This window comes from Capra hircus, chromosome 8 (genome assembly GCF_001704415.2).
Source record: "Capra hircus breed San Clemente chromosome 8, ASM170441v1, whole genome shotgun sequence".
Lineage (NCBI taxonomy): Eukaryota > Metazoa > Chordata > Mammalia > Artiodactyla > Bovidae > Capra > Capra hircus.
In genome coordinates this window covers 98,239,458-98,262,812 of record NC_030815.1, presented here as the reverse complement: position 1 = coordinate 98,262,812, position 23,355 = coordinate 98,239,458, and the positions used below count along the sequence as shown (strand labels likewise).

General features: G+C 40.6%; 1 protein-coding gene across 1 annotated transcript in view; it reads left to right on the top strand.

Annotated features, from left to right (window-relative positions):
• IKBKAP (inhibitor of kappa light polypeptide gene enhancer in B-cells, kinase complex-associated protein) overlaps positions 1–21,141 on the top strand; it is a 57,334-nt gene extending 36,193 nt beyond the window's left edge. The window contains exons 29-37 of the mRNA XM_018052561.1: positions 1,800–1,861; positions 7,503–7,565; positions 7,940–8,000; positions 9,750–9,863; positions 10,495–10,591; positions 13,804–13,931; positions 14,740–14,894; positions 16,969–17,044; positions 19,631–21,141. Of these exons, the coding sequence (XP_017908050.1) occupies positions 1,800–1,861; positions 7,503–7,565; positions 7,940–8,000; positions 9,750–9,863; positions 10,495–10,591; positions 13,804–13,931; positions 14,740–14,894; positions 16,969–17,044; positions 19,631–19,698 (824 nt within the window). The 3' untranslated portion in view covers positions 19,699–21,141. The remainder of the gene's footprint in view (positions 1–1,799; positions 1,862–7,502; positions 7,566–7,939; positions 8,001–9,749; positions 9,864–10,494; positions 10,592–13,803; positions 13,932–14,739; positions 14,895–16,968; positions 17,045–19,630) is intronic.

Genomic DNA, 23,355 nt, shown 5'->3' with positions numbered 1-23,355 from the left:
TGGCGGTTTTCAGAAATGAGGCCAAATGTATAAGCAGTCCGAAAGCAGAGCCAGTTTAGCCGTTTCAGGCTGTGAAACCAGAGGCGAGGCAATTGCAGAGTCTGATTTCTTAGAGTGGAGTGGCGTTCCCAGAGTGCCCAGGAGAAGAGACTGGGGGGGCTCTGGCCCTCTCAATCATGCTTGAAGTGAGTGGCTGGTATATTTTGCCCCTAATTTTCAAGAGTCTTGTAAATATTGTTACGATTTCCCCCAAAACAGTCCTGAAAAAAATTTCAAATTACAGCCTGTTAAACGTATGAACATATTCTATTTAGTTATTTCACTTTGTTTTTTTTTCCCCTTGGGATTAAAAAAATGTATGAGATTATGACTTTTCTTTTTCTGGCATTTTCTGGTTATCAGATGGGCTTCCCTGGTAGCTCAGCATATTGGTTCTGTAGACTCTTCTGTAAGCCCTTTCGATTTATTTCCAAGCTGAAGTTTTTTTACAAGTACTGAGAAGTCCTTATTTGAGTCCTGTTAAAACTGTTCATTCTGGCTCCATTGATACTTCTTCTCTAGAAACTTGTTATTTGTAGCTTATACTTTCCAGCTCTGTTCTTGGGGTCTGTTATCTTACATTTTTTGTGACTCTTAGCTTCCTGTTTTTCGTGCCTTATAGTGCAATATACCTAGTTTTTCCAGATGTTTAGCAGAAAAAGGTGGAGAAGAGAGTGGCCAAAGATTTTTGGGAACTGTTATAAGGTGGAGTCACTTCCTTCGTACATTTAACTTAGGCAGTTCACACAAGTCACCAAAAGAGAGAAAAGATAGCTGTTTAGTGGAGGTGACTCTTCCTGGTTTTGTAAATGATAATATGCCCTGGAATTAGCATGAAATAGAAGACATGAATCTGCCAGCCCCTTAGTTAACTTTGGTTTCTTTGTGCCTCTCATCGAGGCACACGCCCTCTCAACCGGACCAAGAGTGATTCTCAAATCTAAAGATACTGCCGCATTCCCGACAAATACCAACCACCCCCATCTAGTGCTCAACCAAAGAAACAGCAGCATCTTCCTATTGGAGGAAGAAATGGATTCGTGAGAGTGCTAGGTCAGTTTCCATATGAACGCCTTTGTAAACATTTTTTCCTGAATGATTTTGACTATATGTGATTTTCACATCCCAAGCTAAATTTAGATTTTAACTGCCACTTTAGGATAGGACTCTGGTATTTCTGCCTATATCTCTCATAGAAATCCACAAAGTATTAATACTTTGCTTGATGCAAAAAAGACATAATGCCGTAGGTGGCTCAGTGGTATAGAATCTGCCTGCCAATGCAGGAGATGCAGGTTAGATTCCTTAGTCAGGAAGATCCCTGGAGGAGGAAATGGCAACCCACTCTGGTATTTTTGCCTGGAAAATCCCATGGATCGAGAAGCCTGGTGGTCTACAGTCCATTGAGTTGCAAAGAGTCGGACATGACTGAGCACACGCATCAAAGACATACTGATGAAGCATGTTAGCAAAAGAACGGTTAACTCTGTCTTACGCAGTGCTTCACAGACATGCTTGGCCTGAGAATGGTTTCTTGGTCCTGCCTTTCATTGTTCTTTGAACAATCCTGGGGAACACTTTTGAATAATGCTATTTTAAAGTGGCTCATTTTGAGTGTATACTCTGTAGAGCTCAATCTCCAATATGTCGGAGACCATTTTGACTTAAATAGTACCACTGAAAACCATTTCCCCTTGTGTTTTGGTAATGCTGATCTCCTGCCAACTAGGAGAGTCAAATGCTTATTATTGTCTTTGCAGGAAAGCTAGTTGAGCAGAGGAAACACAGTGATGCGGCCACAGTTTTGGAACAGTACGCTCAGGTAAACTCAGGTCTTCCCTTCCACTCACACCCCGGCAACACACACGCACCAAGTGATTATTCCCCATTTGCACCTTAGCAGCCATGAAAATGAAAGGAACTGTGGACATTTAGGAAATCCAGAGATAGTATTTCCCTTGAAGGTCTTCCATCTTGCCTACTTGACTTGCAAATCTAAATTCAGTCTATCATTAAATAATTGTAATTTCTGTGAGGTAGAATAATACCAAAGAACTCTAATATGCACTAGTGGCTTGACCGTGGTGGAAAGTAGAAATTAAATCATAAGGCAATTATATTTTTTATATTAATATACCAAAGTAGGAACAATGAGAAAAGACCATTCTAAACCAAAGTGATTGAACCTGAGACCTCCTTTTTTGGCTTTCAGTCCCATTGTCTCTCTTGGAAATGTCTTTTTTACCTCAGGCAGCATTTGGGTTCCAGTTTTCCAGCAGATTATAAAGTATCCATACGAGCTTTTGATAGAATTGTAGATTTATTATGAAAACAGTAAATCCATGCATTGTCATGGGCCACAGACTCAAAGGACACAGGCATACGAATGTTAGCAGGGATTCCTTCCTTGTAGAGTTTTGGCCTTTGATCAGAAAGTGTTGTTACTGTTGTTACTAGCAGGCACACTTGCATAACTAGATTATGCTTTTATAATACTTCATTGTCTTTTGTGTAATAAGGATGAGTGAAAGAAGATAGCTAAAATTTGATATCACTAGATCCTAGAAAGAGAAGATGGTGATTCAACTGAAAACATGAAGACATATCCCACTGAAGATGGTTAATTAAATGGATAGGATGCTCGCTTGTGATTTCTAACATTTCTGTTTGATTCTTAGGATTTTTCTGTCTCTGGTCTCATTACCCATCTGTCCTTGCATGTTGTCTCTTTTTTCCATTTGAGGTGTTATCATATTTATCATACTCATGTTTTAATTCCCAGCCTCATAATCTCAAGATACCTGCCATATCAGTGTCCGGTTCTGATGCTTGCTCTGACTCTTCAAACTGCATTTTTATCCCTTTTTAAAAATGCCTTGTAATTTTTTGTCAAAAGCCTAATGTGATACCTGGGTAAAAGGAAATTTGATCAGAAGGCTTTTAGTGACATGATCAGGCTGGGGTTTGGGTAGCAGGAGGCGTGTTCTCTAGTCCTGTGATTAGGCCTCAGTCTGAGTATGTGCTTCAGCTGTGAACTTCACCAGGGCTTGTCAGTTGTTTTTCACCCCTCAGTAGGACAGGAAAGTTAGAGTGGGCCAGAGTTGGGTATTTCCCTGCCCCCCACATTGGAGGTCCTGGTGAAACCCTCTTTGATTAGGCTCTGGCAAAATATTTTCTCTTGAGAGCAGGTCTTATTAAAATCAGCATGCTTTGGGTATATTTTCACGTCTCCTTTTTCCTTCCCCCTGCTAGAAATATGCGGATATTTCCTCATATTCACTATGAGAAGTTCTCTTAAGGCTCCTGGAGGTAAAAACTCATAAAAATGTAGCATCTCCCTAAGTATGGACCCCTATAGAGTTTTTAACTCTTGGTCTTGTCTACAGTGAGTGATACTAGCTAGAGAAGTTCAGTCTTTCACCCTGTGTGTGATGTTTGCTAGTTTTTGGCAAAGGAGTTGTTTGTTCAGTAGATGCGAGAAACTGGTAAGGCTCTTATTGGATTTGGCAAACTACAACTTGGGGGCCAAAGCTAGCCGACCACGCATTTTGTTAATAAAGTTGTATTGGAACATAGCCCCACCAGTTGTTTATACATTGTGTGGCTGCTGTTGCACTTAAAACCACAAGAGTTTGAGGACTTGTAACAGTCTGTCCCAGAAAGCCTAAAATATTAACTGTCTTGCTTTTTATGGAAAAAAAATTGCCAATCCTTGCCCTCTTGGGTTGAGAAAATTCTCCTCTGTTTCTGGTTCTGAGAGGTTTTATCATGAATGAGTATTAAATTTTGCCAAATGACTCAAGATATGTTTTTTGTTTAGACCAGTGATAGGGTGAATTGCATTGACTTTTTAAAAAAATTCTTTTATATTGAAGTATAGTTGATTTATATGTTGTGGTAATATACAGGAAAGTGATTTGGTTTTATATATATACATTTATACATTTATATATATACATTTTTTATATTTTCCATTATGATTTATCATTGCATACTGAACATGTCAACAGTTCTCTGTGCTATACAGTAGGACCTTGTTGTTTATCCACTCCATATGTAATAGCTTACCTCTGCTAACCCACCCTCCCACTCCATCCCTCGCCTAACCTCCCTTGGCAGCTGCGCACCTGTTCTATAAGTGTGAGTGTGTTTCTGCTTCATAGATAGGTTCGTTTGTGTCATATTTAGACTCCATATAAGCGATATCGTGGAATTTGTCTTTCTCTTTCTGACTTTATGTAGTATGGTAATCTCTAGTTGCATGCATGCTGCTGCACATGGCACTGTTTCATTCTTTCTTACGGCCGAGTAGTATTCCGTTGTACATATGGACCACATCTTCATCCATGCGTCTGTTGATGGACATCTAGGTTGTTTCCGTATCTTGGCTATTGTGGATAGTGCTGCTGTGAACAATATGATAGATGTACACATACACAAGAGAGTTCCAGAAAAACATCTATTTCTGCTTTATTGACTATGCCAGAGCCTTTGACTGTGTGGATCACAAGAATCTGTGGAAAATTCTGAAAGAGATGGGAATACCAGACCACCTGACCTGCCTCTTGAGAAAACCATATGCAGGTCAGGAAGCAACAGTTAGAACTGGACATGGAACAACAGACTGGTTCCGAATAGGAAAAGGAGTACGTCAAGGCTGTATATTGCACCCTGCTTATTTAACTTATATGCAGAGTACATCATGAGAAACGCTGGGCTGGAAGAAGCACAAGCTGGAATCAAGATTGCTGGGAGAAATATCAATAACCTCAGATATGCAGATGACACCACCCTTATGGCAGAAAATGAAGAGGAACTAAAAAGCATCTTGATGAAAGTGAAAGAGGAGAGTGAAAAGGTTGACTTAAAGCTCAACATTCAGAAAATGAAGATCATGGCATCTGGTCTCATCACTTCATGGGAAATAGATGGGGAAACTGGCTGACTATTTTTCTGGGCTCCAAAATCACTGCAGATGGTGATTGTAGCCATGAAATTAAAAGACGCTTACTCCTTGGAAGGAAAGTTATGACCAACCTAGATAGCATATTAAAAAATGGAGGCATTACTTTGCCAACAAAGGTCCGTCTAGTCAAGGCTGTGGTTTTTCCAGTGGTCGTGTATGGATGTGAGGGTTGGACTGAAGAAAGCTGAGCACCGAAGAATTGATGCTTTTGAACTGTGGTGTTGGAGAAGACTCTTGAGAGTCCCTTGGACTGCAAGGAGATACAACCAGTCCATCCTAAAGGAGATCAGTCCTGGATGTTCATTGGAAGGACTGATGCTGAAGCTGAAACTCCAATACTTTGGCCACCTGATGCGAAGAGCTGACTCATTGGAAAAGACCCTAATGCTGGGAAGAATTGAGGGCAGGAGAAGGGGATGACAGAGTATGAGATGGTTAGATGGCATCAGCAACTCAGTGGACATGAGTTTTGGTGAACTCTGGGAGTTGGTGATGGACAGGGAGGCCTGGCGTGCTGCGGTTTATGGGGTTGCAGAGTTGGACATGACTGAGCGACTGAACTGAACACATACGCACATATGGAGGAATATTATTCAGTCAAAAAATAATGAAAAATTGGTGCATGCTACAGCTTAGATAAAACTTGAAAAGATTATGCTGAGTGAAATAAATTAGATATAAAAGGACAAATATTGTATAATTCTACTTATATGAGGTACCTAGAGTAGTCAGATTCATAGAGACACAGTAGAACGATGGTTGCTGAAAGGTGGGGAGTGGGGAGAGAGGGGATTTATTGTTTCATGGATATAGAATTTCCTTTTTGCAAGATAAAAGTTTTGGAAATTGATAGTAGTGGTGGCTTCACAACAGTGTGAATTTGCTTGATGCGCCTGAGCTATACATTAAATGGCTAAAAGGGTGCATTTTATATTGAATTTTGCTATAGTCAAAAAAATAAGGGGAGAGAGAAGGAACAAAGAACTGATGAATCTTTAAAACATATACTTAAGAAGTCAGGCACAAAAAGTCACCTATTGTATGGCTCCTCTTATATAATATATCCAGACTGTGCAAATCCAGAGAGAGAAAAAGCAGATTAGAAGTTACCAGGGGGAGTGGAGTGGGAAGTATGGAGGGATTGGTTAATGGATACGAAGTGTATTTATGTGATGATAAAAAAAATTTTGAAAGTAGGGAGAGCTTGTGATTACACAACATTGTGATATAGTACACAGCATCAAATACACTTTAAAATTATTCATTGTATGTTATTAATATACGAATTTTATGTCAAACACACACACATTTCCAGTTAAGCAAAACACATATACTGTGTTTCTTTGGGACATATGGTATAGGCCTGAAATGATCCTTTGGGGTCTGGGAAGAAAATGTTTATTTAACCTTCTTAGTTAAAAGTAACTTATTTAAAGTAGTATATATGTATATAGATTGTTTAAAATACTAAAAGCAGATAGAAGAAAATAAAAACACCTCATTACTACCACTCATGCGTGCATGCATGCTAAGTCACTTCAGTCATGTCCGACTCGTGTGACTGTTTCTTTCCAGAGTTTCCTCTTTCCTCTCTACCTTCCCTACTCACCCCCCTACACACACACATGCACGCACACACACACACTCTACACACAGATGTACTTTTTAACCAAAATGAAATTATACCGTTTGTAAATTTGGTTTGTTTGGCTATAATCTTCCTCTCTCCATGTTGACACATTTTAATTTTCCAATAATGAAAAGTTAAGTTCCCTCAATATTCCAAAGTTGTTTATAGTAGATTGATCCAAATTAGATTCCTTCCTAAGTCCATGTATTGTATTCATTATCTCATGTTCTTTAAATCCCTTTTTGTCTAGTTTATACACACCTTTTTTATGATAGAGATTACTTGAAAATATCCAGCCAGTTGTCTCTTTTATTTCATCTTTTAAAAACATGTTTTGTTTTATGTGCTTTTTAAGAACATAATGTAATTATATATTAGGGTACATAATCAAAAGTTTTTAGTGATAATGATGTAAGCATCACAAATGGCTTAAAGACTGTAGGATATACAGATGTTTATTAAACTTATTTCAGTTTTTTATAGGTTTGGAAGGTTACAGTTCTAGTCGACCCTTTTTTCACAGTGTGGTCTTGTTAATTCAGGAGCCCACCTGAATCTCCTGAATCAGACTTGGAGGTGCAGCTGGGGAAATGGGCATTTCTAACAGTCTCTCTCGTGGTTTCAGTGCTCAGGGATGTAGAGAGATGATGCTCACCTTGTGTTTTGTGGTCATTTCCAGAACTGACACTCCTTATTTATCTTTTGCATCAGCATCTATCAAGCATCCGCTCTAGGCCAGACCCTAGGCTGAGAACTGGGATTGTGAGCAATAGAGGCAGCTCTTTGGGCAGTTTTGCAGTTTGATACGGTGGCATCTGTCATGCTTGCCCCATTAGCCTGTTATCTTCCTTGATGTTCCCTTGTCAGGACCATGAAGAAGCTGTGCTCGTGCTGCTAGAGGGAGCTGCCTGGGAAGAAGCTCTGAGACTGGTAAGAGGACGCCAGAACTCCTCTCTGCCTTAAGTGCTCAGTAGAACGAGGGCCTGCACGGGGGAGACAGTCAGCCGGAGTCCCTGGTCTTCTGAGGCTTCCGAAGTTTGGCAGTAGTTCAGGTTCTGGTCTAAGGATAAGCAGTGCGTTTTAAATCATTTAGTTAATTTATTCTTGAGGTGTGGAATTAGTCCTCTAAATGAGAAATGTTACTGTTTTTTACTGAAACGATTTGGGTTTTCTTTGGCCGCCTTGTAGGCCTGTTCCTCCGGAAAATATCCTAGTCACCTCTGAAAGCAATCCACTCCCTAGCGTCTTAACTTTCCAGTGACTTGACGTTTTCTTGCCTAAAATTATCTTATTTTTCCTTTTAGGTACACAAATATAACAGACCAGATATTATAGAAACCAACATAAAGCCTTCCATTCTAGAAGGTGAGGGTTGTATTTTAGAAAGCATTCCTGATTTGGAAGTATCAGGATCGGGGGAGAGGGAGACGGGAGATTACATCCTTTAATCATGTCAGTGATGAAAGAACGCACTTTATTGAGTCAAGCAGAGTTCTCCACTGGGTGGGATAATTGAATTCTGACCATGGTTTTTAAATGTGCTATGTTAAATGGGCTTCCAGTGGTAAAGAATTTGCCTGCCATTACAGAAGACATGGGTTTGATCCCTGGGTCAGGAAGATCCCCCTAGAGAAGAAAACTGACAGCCTGTTCTAGTATTTTTGCCTGGGAAATCCCATGGATGGAGGAGCCTGGGAGGCTACAGTCCATGGAGTCATGAAGAGTTGGACAGACTTAGTGTCTAAACAGTAGCGACAATGATGTTAAATAAATAGTCACACATGAAATATTTGAATGTTAAAAACCTGTGGGTAAGATACAGTTAAAAATTTTTGCATTGAGGAGTGGTTGGTAAACTTGCATATGAACTATTTGATAATATCATATCAAATGGTTAGTTTTCTGCATTTAATAATTATATTGTGATTATATACGTAATATCCTGATTCTTAAGAGAGAGATGCTAAAGTATTTAGGAGGGAAGGATTGTATCTGTAACTTCCTCTCGAAGGGTTCCACAAAAATAATTATGTGTGTGTGAGAGAGAGTAGAGAGAGAAACAGAGGAAGCCAAAAATATAGAATATTAATAATTGATAAATCTAAGTGAAGTGTGTGTGTGTGTGTGTGTATTCATTGAACTGTTGCAACTTTTATGTAGGTTTGAACTTTCAAAATAAAAAAAATTTTTACAATAAAAAGAAGGGCTTTTCCTGTGGCCTTGTGGTTAAGACAGCTTCCAATTCTGGGGGCACAGGTTCAATCCCTTGTCGGGGAACTAAGATCCTGTATGCTGCACGGCATGTCCAAAAAAATAATAAAAATAAAAAGGACCTTTGCAGCAGATTAATCAAAGATGAGTGTTAATCAGTTCTAGAATACTCTAGTGTACATTGTAATTCCTTAAATGCAAAATGTAAGAGTAGGATGTCAGTTTGACATATAGAAATCTTTGGGAGTAGAGGTTGATTTTAAGCCCTGCACAGTCTCCCCTGTACGTAATATCTAGCCTTTCTGACATTGACATGCTTTCATTCTGACCCTGTCTGCTTTCTACTACCCTGTCCGACTTAAAACTGGGAGAGTTCTCTGTGTATCATTCTCTTTACGTACTCCTACCTGGGTCCTGGCAGCATCCTCCTGGGCCCTGTAACAATCCTTCTAGCTCACTCTTACTTGAATTTTTCTCCACTAATGAGAACCTAGAAAAATGCTGACGATTCATCAGCAAAGACCGAATACTTACAGGTTTAGGAAGCATTTCATGACTTTCTTCCTGTTTTTGTTAATAGCTTCCTGTACACTCCTTTTATTTGCCAGTCCTCTCTTAGGTTAGATATTAAAGGCTCTTATTCAGGTGATTTTACAAGTTTAGTGGTAGAGTGTTTTCTAGGATGATGTTAATGAACTCTAAGATCTTGAATCTCAATCTCTAGTTCATTCTCCGAAAGCATTGTTCGTTAATTCTCCATTAAATTTAAAGAAAAAAGTCTTACTCGAAAAATTTGATAACTTGTTTTCTTTTCATTGAGCTCCAACTCCCTTGCCAACCTCTCACTCCAGTTTTTTCTCTTTGCTTAAACATGTTTAAATTACTTTCCATCTGCACCCTCAGCCCAGAAAAATTATATGGCATTTCTGGACTCTCAGACAGCCACATTCAGTCGCCATAAAAAACGTCTACTGGTGGTACGAGAGCTGAAGGAGCAGGCCCAGCAGGTGAACCTGGGTGAGTGCCTGCCTGGAGACGGTGGAGCTTGGGGGTGGTGTTGGGGGCAGCGTCACACACTGTCTTATTAGCGCTTACTGTGCCTCCTGCAGTGTGGTTACTGTGCCAAGTGGAAGTCTGAGGCCTCTGTGAAGGGCATGTGTATGTCTTTGTCATGGGTACTGGGGAGAGTTTGAGGGCAGAATCAAGCACGAATGGGAAGAGGTCTGCCAGACGTTCCCCACTCACCCAGCCAGAGGAACTGACTGCAGTATTTACAGAATGAATCTCCTCCTCTCCAAAAGTTCCTTTGCTTTAAGAAAAGAATAAAGACGTTTGGTAAAGTGCTAGCTTACAGTGGTAAAATTGTATTTCATATCTATTGGTGACTAGTAGTTATTGCTACATTGGTTTTAGTCTGTTGAGCACAAGGAGAGCACCTCCTTTTTTTTATTGAAGAGTAGTTGGTGTACAGTGTTGTGCCAGTCCAGTGGCTCAGCTATACACATTTGTGCTGTATTTTAGATCAGCTTTGTACTAGTCTTCCTACCTCATTAGAGGTGACCTGGATAACTATGGTTCATTTACCGTGCTGAAGGTGAACCTTATCTGCAGGGAGTTTTCAACTCTGTGTCTGGTTCTTCTTTTCTAGATGATGAAGCACCCCACGGTCAAGAGTCAGATCTCTTCTCTGAAACCAGCAGTGTCATGAGTGGCAGATACTCTCATAGTAACTCTAGGATATCAGCGTATGTATCATGTTGATTCAGCACACTCACCATTCCCTGGGTGTGTGGAGAAAGGAGAAGTGAAGAGGTCAGCTTTCCACCAGGACCATGCAGCAGGAGGCGGGGGACTGGGGAAGTTGGGGAAGGACCTTCCCAGCATGTCTAAGAGCTCAGACTTGACTGCAGATGTTTTCTGCTGCAGCTTCATGGCCTATGTGTTTGCCCGTTGCTCATATGGCACTTACACTGGGTACTCAATTTATATTTAACATCTGATTTCATTCATTTAACAAATACATTAAGTGACTATATGTAATATGTAGGCACTGAAAAACTAGGAAGAGTATAAAGAAAAGCGAGTTCACACTTCTTCAAAGTTCAGTTGGTCAGAAGTATTTACTGAACTCGCTGTAGTGGATATTACAGAAACCTTTTAAGGAGATGTGAATTAATAAGAATTTGTAGACTTACTTGGGAAACAGAAAACAGTGCATGATGGTATATTTAAACCAAATGGTGTTTTAGGAATTTAGAGTGGACATCTGTGAGATTGGGTGGGATAAACAGAAACTGCAGGAAAGCCACCCAGACTGGGCTTTTGGGAGTTGGGCTGAGGGTCCCAGATGAAACAAATGGCATAATAAAAGATCTCTGAGGCAGGAAAGAATGTGGGGTTCATTTATATATTTTATGATATTAAAATTCCAATCTGATATGTCTGTCTTCTTACTTAAATTTAATTTTGTTGCCTTAAATTTATTTAGTCTTTACTACAAAATTGAAGCTGATTGTTCTTCTCATTGTTCCAGCTCTGATTATCAGATGTAATTTCATTTTCTTCTGTATCTTAGTCAAAACTTCAAGGCCAGGCATCACTTTTTAGGGCCTTCCTTATTATTTCCTGCCTTTTCGCTACCAGTTGAATTTTATGTATCATTTTAACATCTTCACCATTTTCCCAAAAATACAAGCACCATCTGTATATACTGTGGTTTCCCGAAAAGTTGGTGACCACACTTATTGCTATGTTCGTTTTAATCTGCTGAGCACAAGGAGAGCTCTCCTCTTTTTCTTTATTGAAGCATAATTGATTTGCAATGTTGCGATAATCTCAGCTGTACAGCAAAGTGATTCAGTTATACACATATATGCGTTCTTTGTTTATAGTTTCTTCCATTGTGGTTTATCACAGGATACCGAATATAATCCCCTGTGCTATACAGTAGGATCTTGTTTATCCATTCCAGTGTAATACTTTGCATCTACCAACCCCAAACTCACAGTCTATCCATCTCCCTCTCCCTCTCCTCACCTACAAGTCTGTTCTCTGTGTCTATGAGTCTGTTTCATAGACAGGTTCATCTGTGCTGTGTTTTAGATTCTGTGTATAAATGATACTGTGTTTCTTTCTCTTTCTGACTGACTTCACTTAATCTGGTCGTCTTAGTTGCACCCGTGATGCTGCACATGGCGTTGTTTGGCGCTTTTTACGGCTGAGTAGTATTCTGTTGTGTGTGTACACCACATCTTCTCTATCAAGTCATCTGTCAGCGGATATTCAGGTTGTTCATGTCTTGGGGCTGTTGTGAGTAATGCTGCTGTGGACATAGGGGTGCATATATCTTTTTGGATCAGAGTTTTCTCCAGGTATATGCCCAGGAGTGGGGTTGCTGGGTCATATTGTAATTCTGTGTTTAGTTTTCTGAGTAACCGCCATACTGTTTTCCATAGTGGCTGTATAAATTTGCATTCCCACCAACAGTATAGGAGGGTTCCCTTTTCTGCATACCCTCTTCAGCATTTATTTATAGACTTATTAATGGTGACCATTTTGACTGGTGTCTAGTGGTACCTCACTGTAGTTTTGGTTTGCATTTCTGTAATAATTAGTGATGTTGAGCATCTTTTTCACATGCCTGGTGGCCATCTATATGGTTTTTTTTTTTTTTGCAGAAATGTGGGTTAAGATCTTTAGCCCGTTTTTTGACGGGGTTGTTTGTTTTGTGTTGTTGAGTTGTATGAGTTGTTGGTGTATTTTGGAAATGAAGCCCTTGTCTACTGCATGATCTGCAAATATTTTTCTCCCATTCTGTAGATCGTTTTATTTTTTTTATGGTTTCCTTTGCTGTGCAAAAGCTTGTAAGTTTGTTTACTTTTGTTTTCATTTTTATTGCCTTGGGAGACTGGCCTAAGAAAGTGTCGGTACAATTTTTGTCATAGAGTGTTTTGCCTGTGCTCTCTTCTGGGAGTTGTGTGGTGTCATGTCTTAATTATGTTTAAGTCTTTCAGCCATTTTGAGGTTATTTCTGTGTACAGTGAGAGGGTATGTTTTAACTGCCTCTGTTTACATGTGGCTGTCCAGCTTTTCCAACACCAGTTGCTGAAGAGACTTCTTCCCGTCTGATATTCCTGACTCTCTTACAGAAGACTAACTCCTAGTAGGTGGGCAGGTTTATTTCTAGGCGCTCTCTTCTGCTCCATTGATCCGTGTGTCTGTTTTTGTGCCAGTGCCGTGCTGTTTTGATTCCTGTAGCTCTGGAGTGTGTCTGAAGTCTGGGAAGGCTATGCCTCCTGCTTTGTTCTTTTTCTTCAGAATTGCTTCAGCAGTTCTGGGTCACCTATGGTTCCATAGAATTTAGGGATTATTTGTTCCAGTTCTGTGAAAACAGTCATGGGTCATTTGATAGGGATTGTATTACATCAGTAGATTGCCATTTTAACAACGTTAATTCTTGTAGTCCAAGAACATGGGATTTCTTTCCATATCTTTGAATCATCTTCAGTTTCCTTTCTTAATGTTTTATAGTTCTCGGTGTATGAGTCTTTAATCTCCTTAATCAGGTTTATTCGTAAGTATTTTGTTTTGGGGACTGCAATTTTGAAAAGTATTATTTTTTTACATTCCCATTCCGATATTTCATTGCTGTTATAAAGAAATGCAGCCAGTTTCTGATGTCGTTCTTTTCTCTTGCTGCTTTGCTGAATTCATTTATCAGATCTAGAAGTCTTTATGAGGAGTCCTTAGGGTTTTCCAAATCTAGTATCATGTCATCCCTCTCTAATGACAGTTCCTAATGACCTTTTGTTTCTTTTTCTTTTCTGATTGCTGTGGCTAGGGCTTCCAGTACCACGTTGAAGAGAAGTGCTGGGAATGGGCATCCTTGTCTTGTTTCAGGTTTTAGTGGGAAGGGCTTAAGGAGAGCCCCTTTTAAAACACCTCTAATACCTAACAGGCGATCATCTAAGAATCGGCGCAAAGCGGAGCGGAAGAAGCACAGCCTCAAGGAGGGGAGTCCGCTGGAGGATGTGGCCCTTTTGGAGGCACTGAGTGAAGTGGTGCAGGGGACTGAGAAATTGAAAGGTATGTTTTCAATACTGATGATTCTTGCCCACATAAAAACCATAGTAAATACATCACTTCAGGGCACTTTTGTAAAACAAAACTCAGCCCAGAGGCCTTTCTCATTGGCATTCACCTACCCAGGATGTTAAGGATGATCATTGAAGTCAGAAAGTTTACCCAAGGCCACACAGGGCCTAAACTGTTAAGCAGGTTTGCTCTGGGATGAAAATAAAGGTTAAAATCCAGTCCATCCCCTTCACTTGCTACATCGTGGACTTGGGAATAAGTCTTATTGGTCTGGAGAAAGACATCTATCTTTCTATTTGGCCTTTTGGGAACTTGTAATAAATTTATTTGGGAATAAAGTAATAATAATGGTGCTAATAGTAAAGAACCTGCCTGCCAGTGCAGGAGACATAAGGGATGCAGGTTCGATCACTGAGTTGAGAGGATCCCCTGGAGGAGGGCATGGCAACCCACTCCGGTATTTTTGCCGGGAGGATCCCCATGGACAGAGGAGCCTGGTGGGCTACAGTCCATACAGTCACAAAGAGACACGACTGAAGTGACTTAGCACACATACATGCATCTCTGAAATCAGGATAAGGATTGAGGAGACACTAATCCCCTGCTTGGGCTGCAGTGGATTTGTTTTCTTTTTGTAGTAGATATGTTAAATTATTCTAGCTTTGGAGGAGAAAGGAGAAAATATGGAAGATATTGTGTGATATTAGATATTTTTTGCTTGGGAAAGAATCTCTGTTAGGATTCTAGCAATGGAGCTGGTAATACAACTTAACCACTCTCTCAAATTTCTTCTCTCTAGATGAAATAGGCCATATTTTAAAGATGCTCTTTCTCTTTGAGTTTGATGAGCAAGGAAGGGAGTTACAGAAGGCCTTTGAAGATACTCTGCTGTTAATGGAAAGGTCACTTCCAGAAATTTGGACTCTCACCCCCCAGCAGAGTTCAGCTACACCTGTAAGTTTTCCTCAGAAACACAATGTGCTTTTCATGTTAAAATCACTTTCACAGATTATTACTCTCATAGTGTCTTAACAGTCAAAGCAAAGGATTTTCCTTTTCTTAAAACATACCATACCACAGTTAAGTTATCTTAGCAAGCTGTTGGTAAGAAGACTTTGTGGTAGAACTTGTAGTACACCTCGGCCTAGGTTAAGTTTGCTTTTAGTTCTCTTTTCCACATGAAACCACTGTCACAGAGAAGATGGAAGTCAGATGGTTGCCCCTGGCCTGCAGTGAAGTTGTTCAGGTCGACCAGAACTGGCCCCTCACGTCTCTGTTCACACTTACAGATGGGATCTGAATTCTTTAAAGGAAGCCCAGATGATTGCCGTAAATTCGGCTTGTCACTTCTGTGTTGTTACGACGTGATCACTAATCACGTTGAAGCTGTTTGTGTCCCATCGAGAACTCTGATGCTTCGGCATCTGTTTATTGCTTATATCTGCACAGTCTCTCACACCTCAGGTCTGTTGCTCAGCGTTTTGATTTTGATTCTGAAAGGCTGGTCTGTCCATCAGGGTCCATTAAGGACAACGGAAACCGCAGCCAATATTTTATCAGAGAGATTTTAATAAATGGAACTGGTTAACCAAATACTAGAGGACCAAAAAGGCAGAAGGGGAACACAGAGAAGGGGCCCTGAGATAGTAAGTGTGGGCAGCGGCTTATACCCCTAGGACTGAAAGAACAGAAGGAAGAGTTTGAGATTCTTAGAATTTAGATGCTTGGAGATGGGTCTTGCAGAGCTGGTTCTGGAAGCTCCGTGAAGCAGGGGCAGCCGTCTGGTGCTGGTATTTCTGTGGGGGTAGATGAGGCTGGTTCAGAGTACATAGAAATAAATGGAAACTGGAATGAACAGATGCTGTGGGGTAAAGAGCCACTGTTGAATGGCAGCAAGCAAACAAAGGAACAGATCCTATCTCCTTCCTCCATCCAGCCTCGGCCTGTCCTTCTGTCGGCTGCTCTTGTTGGAGAATAACAGCCATCAGAGGAGGGGTGTTTTCTCAGGCCCCACAGTCCCAGCATCACAAGCAGTGCGTAGAAGGGTGGGTTTGGAGCTGAGACAGAGGCCAAAAGTCAGCTCATAGGCTTATGAAATACATAAGCTTACTGGGTCTTGATTTCCTCAGTTATAAATGAGAATAATATTCTCTGGTATACTTCACTGAATGTTTTGAAGGTTACATGACAAGGTAGATATCAAAGCATTTAAAAGAAAAAACTATAAAAGCAACTAAGAGTTAGCCTCCCATAAGCACTTGAATTTACTATAATAGGTATTTCCTAGAAGAAATCTGATCACCTTCAAAACTTGTGATTTTGAAGCTAACAATTTATAATGCCTCCCCAGGCCCTCCCTTATTCTCATCTATTCAGATCATATTAACGCCTAAGACACCAGTTTAGGAGTCTTAGGGGAAGTGACAGGAAAATTGTGTTTTTGCTCTGGCTGGTAAAGCACGGTAATGTCATATGTGTAGGATACCATGGGTCACGGGGCAGTGCTTTGAGCATGTGGCATCACTGCTGGGCATGCGCCAGGAGGGGACGGGCACAGAGCTGAGTGAAGGCGGGGCAGAGGGCCTGGCGTGTGCCCGCTGAGGCTCCTGCAGGCGTGGGCTTCCTGTGAAGTCTCTTGTTCATCTTGAACACACGTGGAGTTTGCATTCTCCTCCATTTTGTGTACATATTATTTTAATGTAAAAATTCTCACAAATCTTTGAGTACAGTCTGATGCTCTGTGTATTCTATAATCTATTATTGTACCCCTCCCCAGGGTTTGGCTCACTCATTTGGAAAGGACCAGGCGTTTATCACTGAGCTTTTCCTTTTCTGTTTTCCCCCATCATTACCTTCTGGTAGACAGGAGATACCAAGGTCTGAATGGAGATGGGAGAAACTGTCAAATTAAAATCACATATATGTTTGATGCCATAATGAAAATGAAAGGCTGCTTATTGCTGCAAAGGTATTTGCAGCCATCAGAAGTTAAAATAGTCTTTGCTGATTCAGTCTACTTTCTACTTAGGTTCTAGGTCCCAATTCTACTGCAAATAGTATCATGGCCTCTTACCAACAACAGAAGACTTCAGTTCCTGTTCTTGGTTAGTATTTTTCTCTCTTAATTACTATGTACTAAGCAGAAGAAATATATTTTTGTAAGTGTTTAGGTTACTAGTATAAGGAGAGATTGGGGAGTCACTGCAGTTTTTCCTCTATTCTCAGAGTCTATCTGTAGTAAAATAAGTTTAATGCCTTTAGTGTTAGGAACCTGGGCTGGGGGATGAGAGATCCAGTGTGACATTAAATGTATAATTTTTTAAAAACTTGTTCTGACTTGCGCGCTTGTCAAAGCAGTGGCATATATGCATCCATACAGGGCATCCCAGTTGAAGTTTGAGTCTGAACAGTCTAGTTTGCACGTACATTTCAAGAATTCTTCTGAATCATCATTTTTGGCTCTTGACAGTTTTGCATTGTGTCTTGGGGACATTTTCACATTTATTGCTTAAGAGCCAGACCTTTTTAGTCATCCTCAGGATTGATAGTGTAATTTGAAAACAGATCCAAAAAAGGTTATCATTTCATCTGCATTTCCTATTGAATACGTGAAATGTTTCTGTGTATTTTTTGGGGTGGGGGGAAATGATTCTCAGCAGTTAGGTTACATATTCCTCAAAGTTAAAAACCCTAAAGGCTTTCTTTTCAAAGTTGGTTAAAAAAAAACTTTGGACAGATCAGTTTGGTGCTAAAGTGTTTGCCCGTCATGAGGATCATTCCAGCATAGTAACTTCTTTTCAGCTTTGAAAAGTTGGCAGTTACTGTAGATGCTGTTTGCATTTCTGGCATGTGACAGGCAGCATTCTGAAAGTTTTTCATTTAAATGCTATATTGTGTTAGCATTTTGATGACATTTGAAGTACTGGCTTTATGAGAGCCATGTCAGGTTTAACTTTAATGGTATATTTTGCTACCAGGAATATACTTACCACCTTCCATACCAGCTAAGCTCATATATCCAGACAGTTAACTGCTGTGTCCCTAGGTCCCCTTCTTCCTGGAGGCTGGCAGGCTGCTTCTGGTGTCAGTCCCAAAACACACACTTCTTTCTGAGATGCTCACAGTTCATCTCAGACTAGAGGCTATTTGGTAATTGTGTAGCTTGTGGTGTCTAATCCAGTTGTGGTTTCTTTCCCCTGTTTTCCTCACTGCTGGCCTGATGCTGGCCTTCAGGTCAAGTCCAGTCACACATCTTTCCCTAGCGTGGTCTAGTTGGCTTTATCAAAGAGCACTTTCATTTCCCAGCTGAGCCTTGAAGACTTTTAAAATTTTTAGGCTGCTTATTATCAGCAGCCTCCATATTTGTATTATGTATCATCAGCTCATTATGTGTATTATCTGTATCTCCGTGTAGGAACACTGGTGTAGACTCTAGGAAGGAAGTTCTCATAACCCAAAAAGGGGCAGATGAGCTAATCACAGAATCAGTGCCACTCAAATATTCCTTACCTGCCCCTGCCCAGCTAACACTATAGGGGAGCAGTGACCTGAAGGGGCATTTTCTGTTTCATGTTTAATGTACAGTGTAGTACCACACAAGTTGATTCCAGGTCTTGCAAAAATGGAATCTATTTCATAAAATGGATTCATGTTTTACCAGAGTAGTGCTTAAATCATAGACCAGTTGGAATTGTTATGGTTGATAGCAAAATTGCTTTGACTATCAAAGGATAAAGAGAAGTCCTTGGAAAAATTGATAAAAGTCCTCAAAGTATTTTTATGAAATGACTTTCTTTGTGCTATGAAATTCAAACATGGAAATATGAAAGATGTCGTGTCTTGCTGTCATACAGTCTTTCAGAATAGCTTCTTTCCTGCCAATAAGTTAATACGTGGTATTTATACTAAGAAAGAACCTCTTTACATGTTTTCTCATGTTTCTACTTATTATTTATTATTCCTACTTAAATAATTCCATAAATGTATCTGAAAGAGGGCCTGGAAATTTTATCTGACAAATTTTCTCCAACTATCACCTGCCTTTTCTAGTTTTTTTTTTTTTAAGTATTTTCTGTCCGTTAGCTTTGCTTACTGAAAACATGCCACCAATTTTTCCTTTTAGTTTTAAAATTGAGGTAAATTTTACATACAGTGAAATGTACAGATCTTTTAAATGTATCAGTTCAGTTCAGTCGCTCAGTTGTGTCCGACTCTTTGTAACCCCATGAATCACAGCACGCCAGGCCTCCCTGTCCATCACCATCTCCCGGAGTTCACTCAGACTCACGTCCATCGAGTCCGTGATGCCATCCAGCTATCTCATCCTCGGTCGTCCCCTTCTCCTGAAATTTAATACATGTATACAGCCTTGTCATCACTACAACCACCACACTCTCCCAGTTTGAAATACAAAATATTCTTTCACTTTGAATCAGTTAGTGGACATTTTTTTCTTCAACCCTCTCACCTGCCTGAAGTTCAAGTGGAATTCCTCTTTTTGGAGCAGGGCCCCTAGGCTGTGTTTGCTCTGACCAGGAAGTTGTTAGGGTAACACAAACATTAACCCTGCTTCTGAAGCGCATCTTATCGGTGCAAAGCCCAGTCACCTCGTTTTAGCTTAGAGCAATTGCCTCAGCTCCCACCAACAGCAAAGAGTGTGTCTATTACAGTTTCTCTTTCCTTTCCTTTAGATGCTGAGCTTTTTATGCCACCAAAGATCAACAGAAGAACCCAGTGGAAACTGAGCCTTCTAGACTGACCGTGACCTCAGCTAGAGGCTCTGGCAGAGAAAGCTGTCTTCCTTCTGCTCCTCACTCCTCGAGGCCTGGCTGTGGGAACTGGGAAGAGAAGACCATCTGCCTTAGCCTTGAGGAGATCTGCTCTGTACAGCGGACCTCGGCAGACACAAATTCTGTTTTATTTTGCATGTAATTGTAATCATTAGCAAGACTGTAAGCTTCAACCAATAGAGCATCATTTTGTAAAAGTTACTGTTCTTTTACTCAGTGCTGGTTGAGAGCATATTTCTGGTATTTATGGTAATGAGGACATTGGGTTTGGTTCGTAGCCACGGATCTGAATCATATTGGGACCACAAATAAATCATAGAATTGATTTGTGCCTCAGTTAATTGGGAATAATATTTCGTGGCTTCTATCTCAAGTGTGAAGAAAAGTAAAATAATGTTTTAAAATTGTTTTATGTTCCTTGAGGAAAGCATTATGTATAAACAACATGGCTATTAGTGGTCTCAACATTTGGTCAGATTCAATCATTTAAATGACTTCTTCACCTTGGATTAAGCAGAATGAAAATCGAAATCTATTCTTGAATGTTCTGAGATTTCCTATGTTGACAGTAATATCTTACCAGGTGATACGCTTCCAGTTACAACCAGTTTGAGCCTCCCGTCACTACACTGTCCACAGGGACTGATTTTACTGCCTGTGAATGTTCTGCTAGAATTAGCAGTGTCAGAACTGGAACAGTCTAGGATTTCTGAAACAGTATTGTGCACGTTTGGGATGGTGAGCAGCATGCATCAGATGGCATGCACAGGAGTGAGTTACTCCTTTTCCTCCAAATGTTGCTTCTTTTAACAGTGTTTTTGTCAGTGTCTAGGCCATTTCATTTATTTTTCTTTATGGTGCTTAACTGACTTCTGTCTTTTAGTTATTTTCTTTGGAAGAAATGGAGTTGTTTTCCCTTTTCAGTGAGTCTAGAAAAAGCTTAATTCATTTTGACAACAACCGTTTTGTTGCTGAGTTCTTGGGTAAGGCTAACAGTCTCTTCCATGCTTTTAATATCAGAACCAGACTTGTATTTCTCTGTGTAAGCTAACAGTAAGTGCTGCTTTTGATCCTCAGAGTGTGGACATACCCAGAACTGTGTAACCAAATAAATCTTTCCCTAATATAGTGAAATGTAAACTGCAGAATCTAGGTGCGTTCACTGTATAATTCAGTTTTTTGTTTGTCTGAAAATGTTCACAAAATAATAGAAAAAGAAGATCTGTAATTAAGTGCACAACATCGAGAGGCTGCAAGTGCTTTGTGACTACCCACATGACATTTTAATATAGTGTTCTTGCTATAGATAATAGTAGAGGGATCCATGCTGATAGAAGTGAACATGTCTTGATAATGGCGTGACTTTGCATGGAAATTCACTTTCCTTAAAATAATGAAGCAGCAAAAAATAACTTGTGTGAATACAAATTACTGTCACTTACTCTCATCTGAGCAAGATGGGATTTTATTCATCTGGAGAAGCAGCAGGTGGGAGCAAACCTTCCAAATTGAAGGGCAACATCAAGGGGGAAGTCATGGGGGGAAATGGCTGTGTATGGGTAAAGGAGAACCTCCTGGTAGAGATGAATGCTTAATTTTGGAGAAAGATTCTGTCAAGTTCTAGAGAGTAAATGATTCTTCCCCCAAATTTGGGCTTTTCCCAAAGCAAATTCATGCTTCAGGCAGTTAAAAGCCTCCATTATTTTGTTGGTGCCACTGAATCAGCTTTGGTCAGATGCTCTGCACATCAAAAGGAATTGTGCAGAGGATTGTCTCCTGTAATCAAAGTGCATTTTAATTTAGACTTAAAAAAAGCTGGGGCAGGAGCTTATGTTTTTATCAGTAGAGCTTGGTATAATTTCTTAGCAGTGCTGCATATTTTAAAATAAATTTATTTTCCATATATACCTACATATACACACACATACATTTATGTGTGTATATACACATGTGCATACATCTGAGGGATTCTCTCTAATTGAAAAGGATGTTTTTAAAAGTAAATAAAACTGACAGTTCTTAGTAATTGCAGGTGACTATAAGTTTGGAAGGGCTTCCCTGATAGCTCAGTTGGTAAAGAATCCATCTGCAATGCAGGAGACTGGTGCGATTCCTGGGTCTGGAAGATCTGCTGGAGAAGGGATAGGCTACCCACTCCAGTATTCTTGGGCTTCCCTTGTGGCTCAGCTGGTAAAGAATCCGCCTGCAATGTGAGAGTCCTGGGTTTGATCCCTGGGTTGGGAAGATTCCCTGGAGAGGGTAAAGTCTGCCCACTCCAGTGTTCTGGCCTGGGACTGTATGTCCACGGGGGTCTCAGAGTTGGACACAACTGAGCGACTTTCATACACACAAGTTTGGAAAGCAAAATTAGCTTTCTTCCTCCTCCTGTGGCTGCCTGTAATCTGTGCTTCACTAGAAGTACTACTTGGACAAGTCCTTGGGAGCCTTTGGTTGCCCTTCCTTGTCGGTCACATAGTAACTGGGGGAGGATGACCATTTTAGGAACTAGGTCACCATAAATATCTGAGGTTTGTACACGAGCCACAGTTAAGGGGATGATGCTTGCAGCCCTGAAGGCCTGCTCTCAATTCCTGCGTGCTCTGCTCCCTCAGCCCTTACCTGTGCCTCATGCCTGCTGTTCCTCCAGTACTCTTACTGGCTTTGAAGTCCCAGGAACTTCAAGACCAACAGATGTCCTGGTATTTGGAAAGAACAAAGTCATGGTCACTCATCTTAGTGTCTTTGGACAAAGTCGTTTAACTCACTGAGTCTTTTCTCCGGCCTGTGTGTCCACTGGGCTAACCAGGGTTTCTCAGGATTGTTGATTTGTTGTTCAGTCACCAAGTCATGTCCAACTCTTTGTGACCCCATGGACTGCGGCACGCCAGGTTTCCCTGTCCTTCACTATTTCCCAGAGTTTGCTCAAACTCATGTCCATTTAGTTGATGCCATCCAGCCCTCTTACCCTCTGTGCCCACTTCTCATCCTGCCCTCAATCTTTCCCAGCATCAGGGTCTTTACCAGTGAGTCAGCTCTTTGCGTCAGGTGGCCAAGTATTGGAGCTTCAGCTCCAGCATCAGTCTTTCCAATGGGTATTCAGGGTTGATTTCCTTTAGGATTGACTGACTTGATTGTGCTGTCTGTCCAAGGGACTCTCAAGAGCACTGTTGATATTTTGGATTATATTATGCTGTGTTGTAGGGGGCTACCCTGTACATTACAGAATATTGAGCAATAGCCCTGGCCTCTAAGATCATGGCATCTGGTCCCATCCATTCATGGCAAAAAGATGGGGAAACAGTGGAAACAGTGGATGACTTTATTTTTCTGGGTTCCAAAATCACTGCAGATGGTGATTGCAGCCATGATATTAAAAGATGCTTACTCCTTGGAAGGAAAGTTATGACCAACCTAGACAGCATATTAAAAAGCTGAGACATTACTTTGCCAACAAAGGTCCGTCTAGTCAAGGCTATAGTTTTTCCAGTGGTCATGTATGGATGTGAGAGTTGGACTATAAAGAAAGCTGAGCGCAGAAGAATCAATGCTTTTGAACTGTGGTGTTGGAGAAGACTCTTGAGAGTCCCATGGACTGCAAGGAGATCCAACCAGGCCATCCTAAAGGA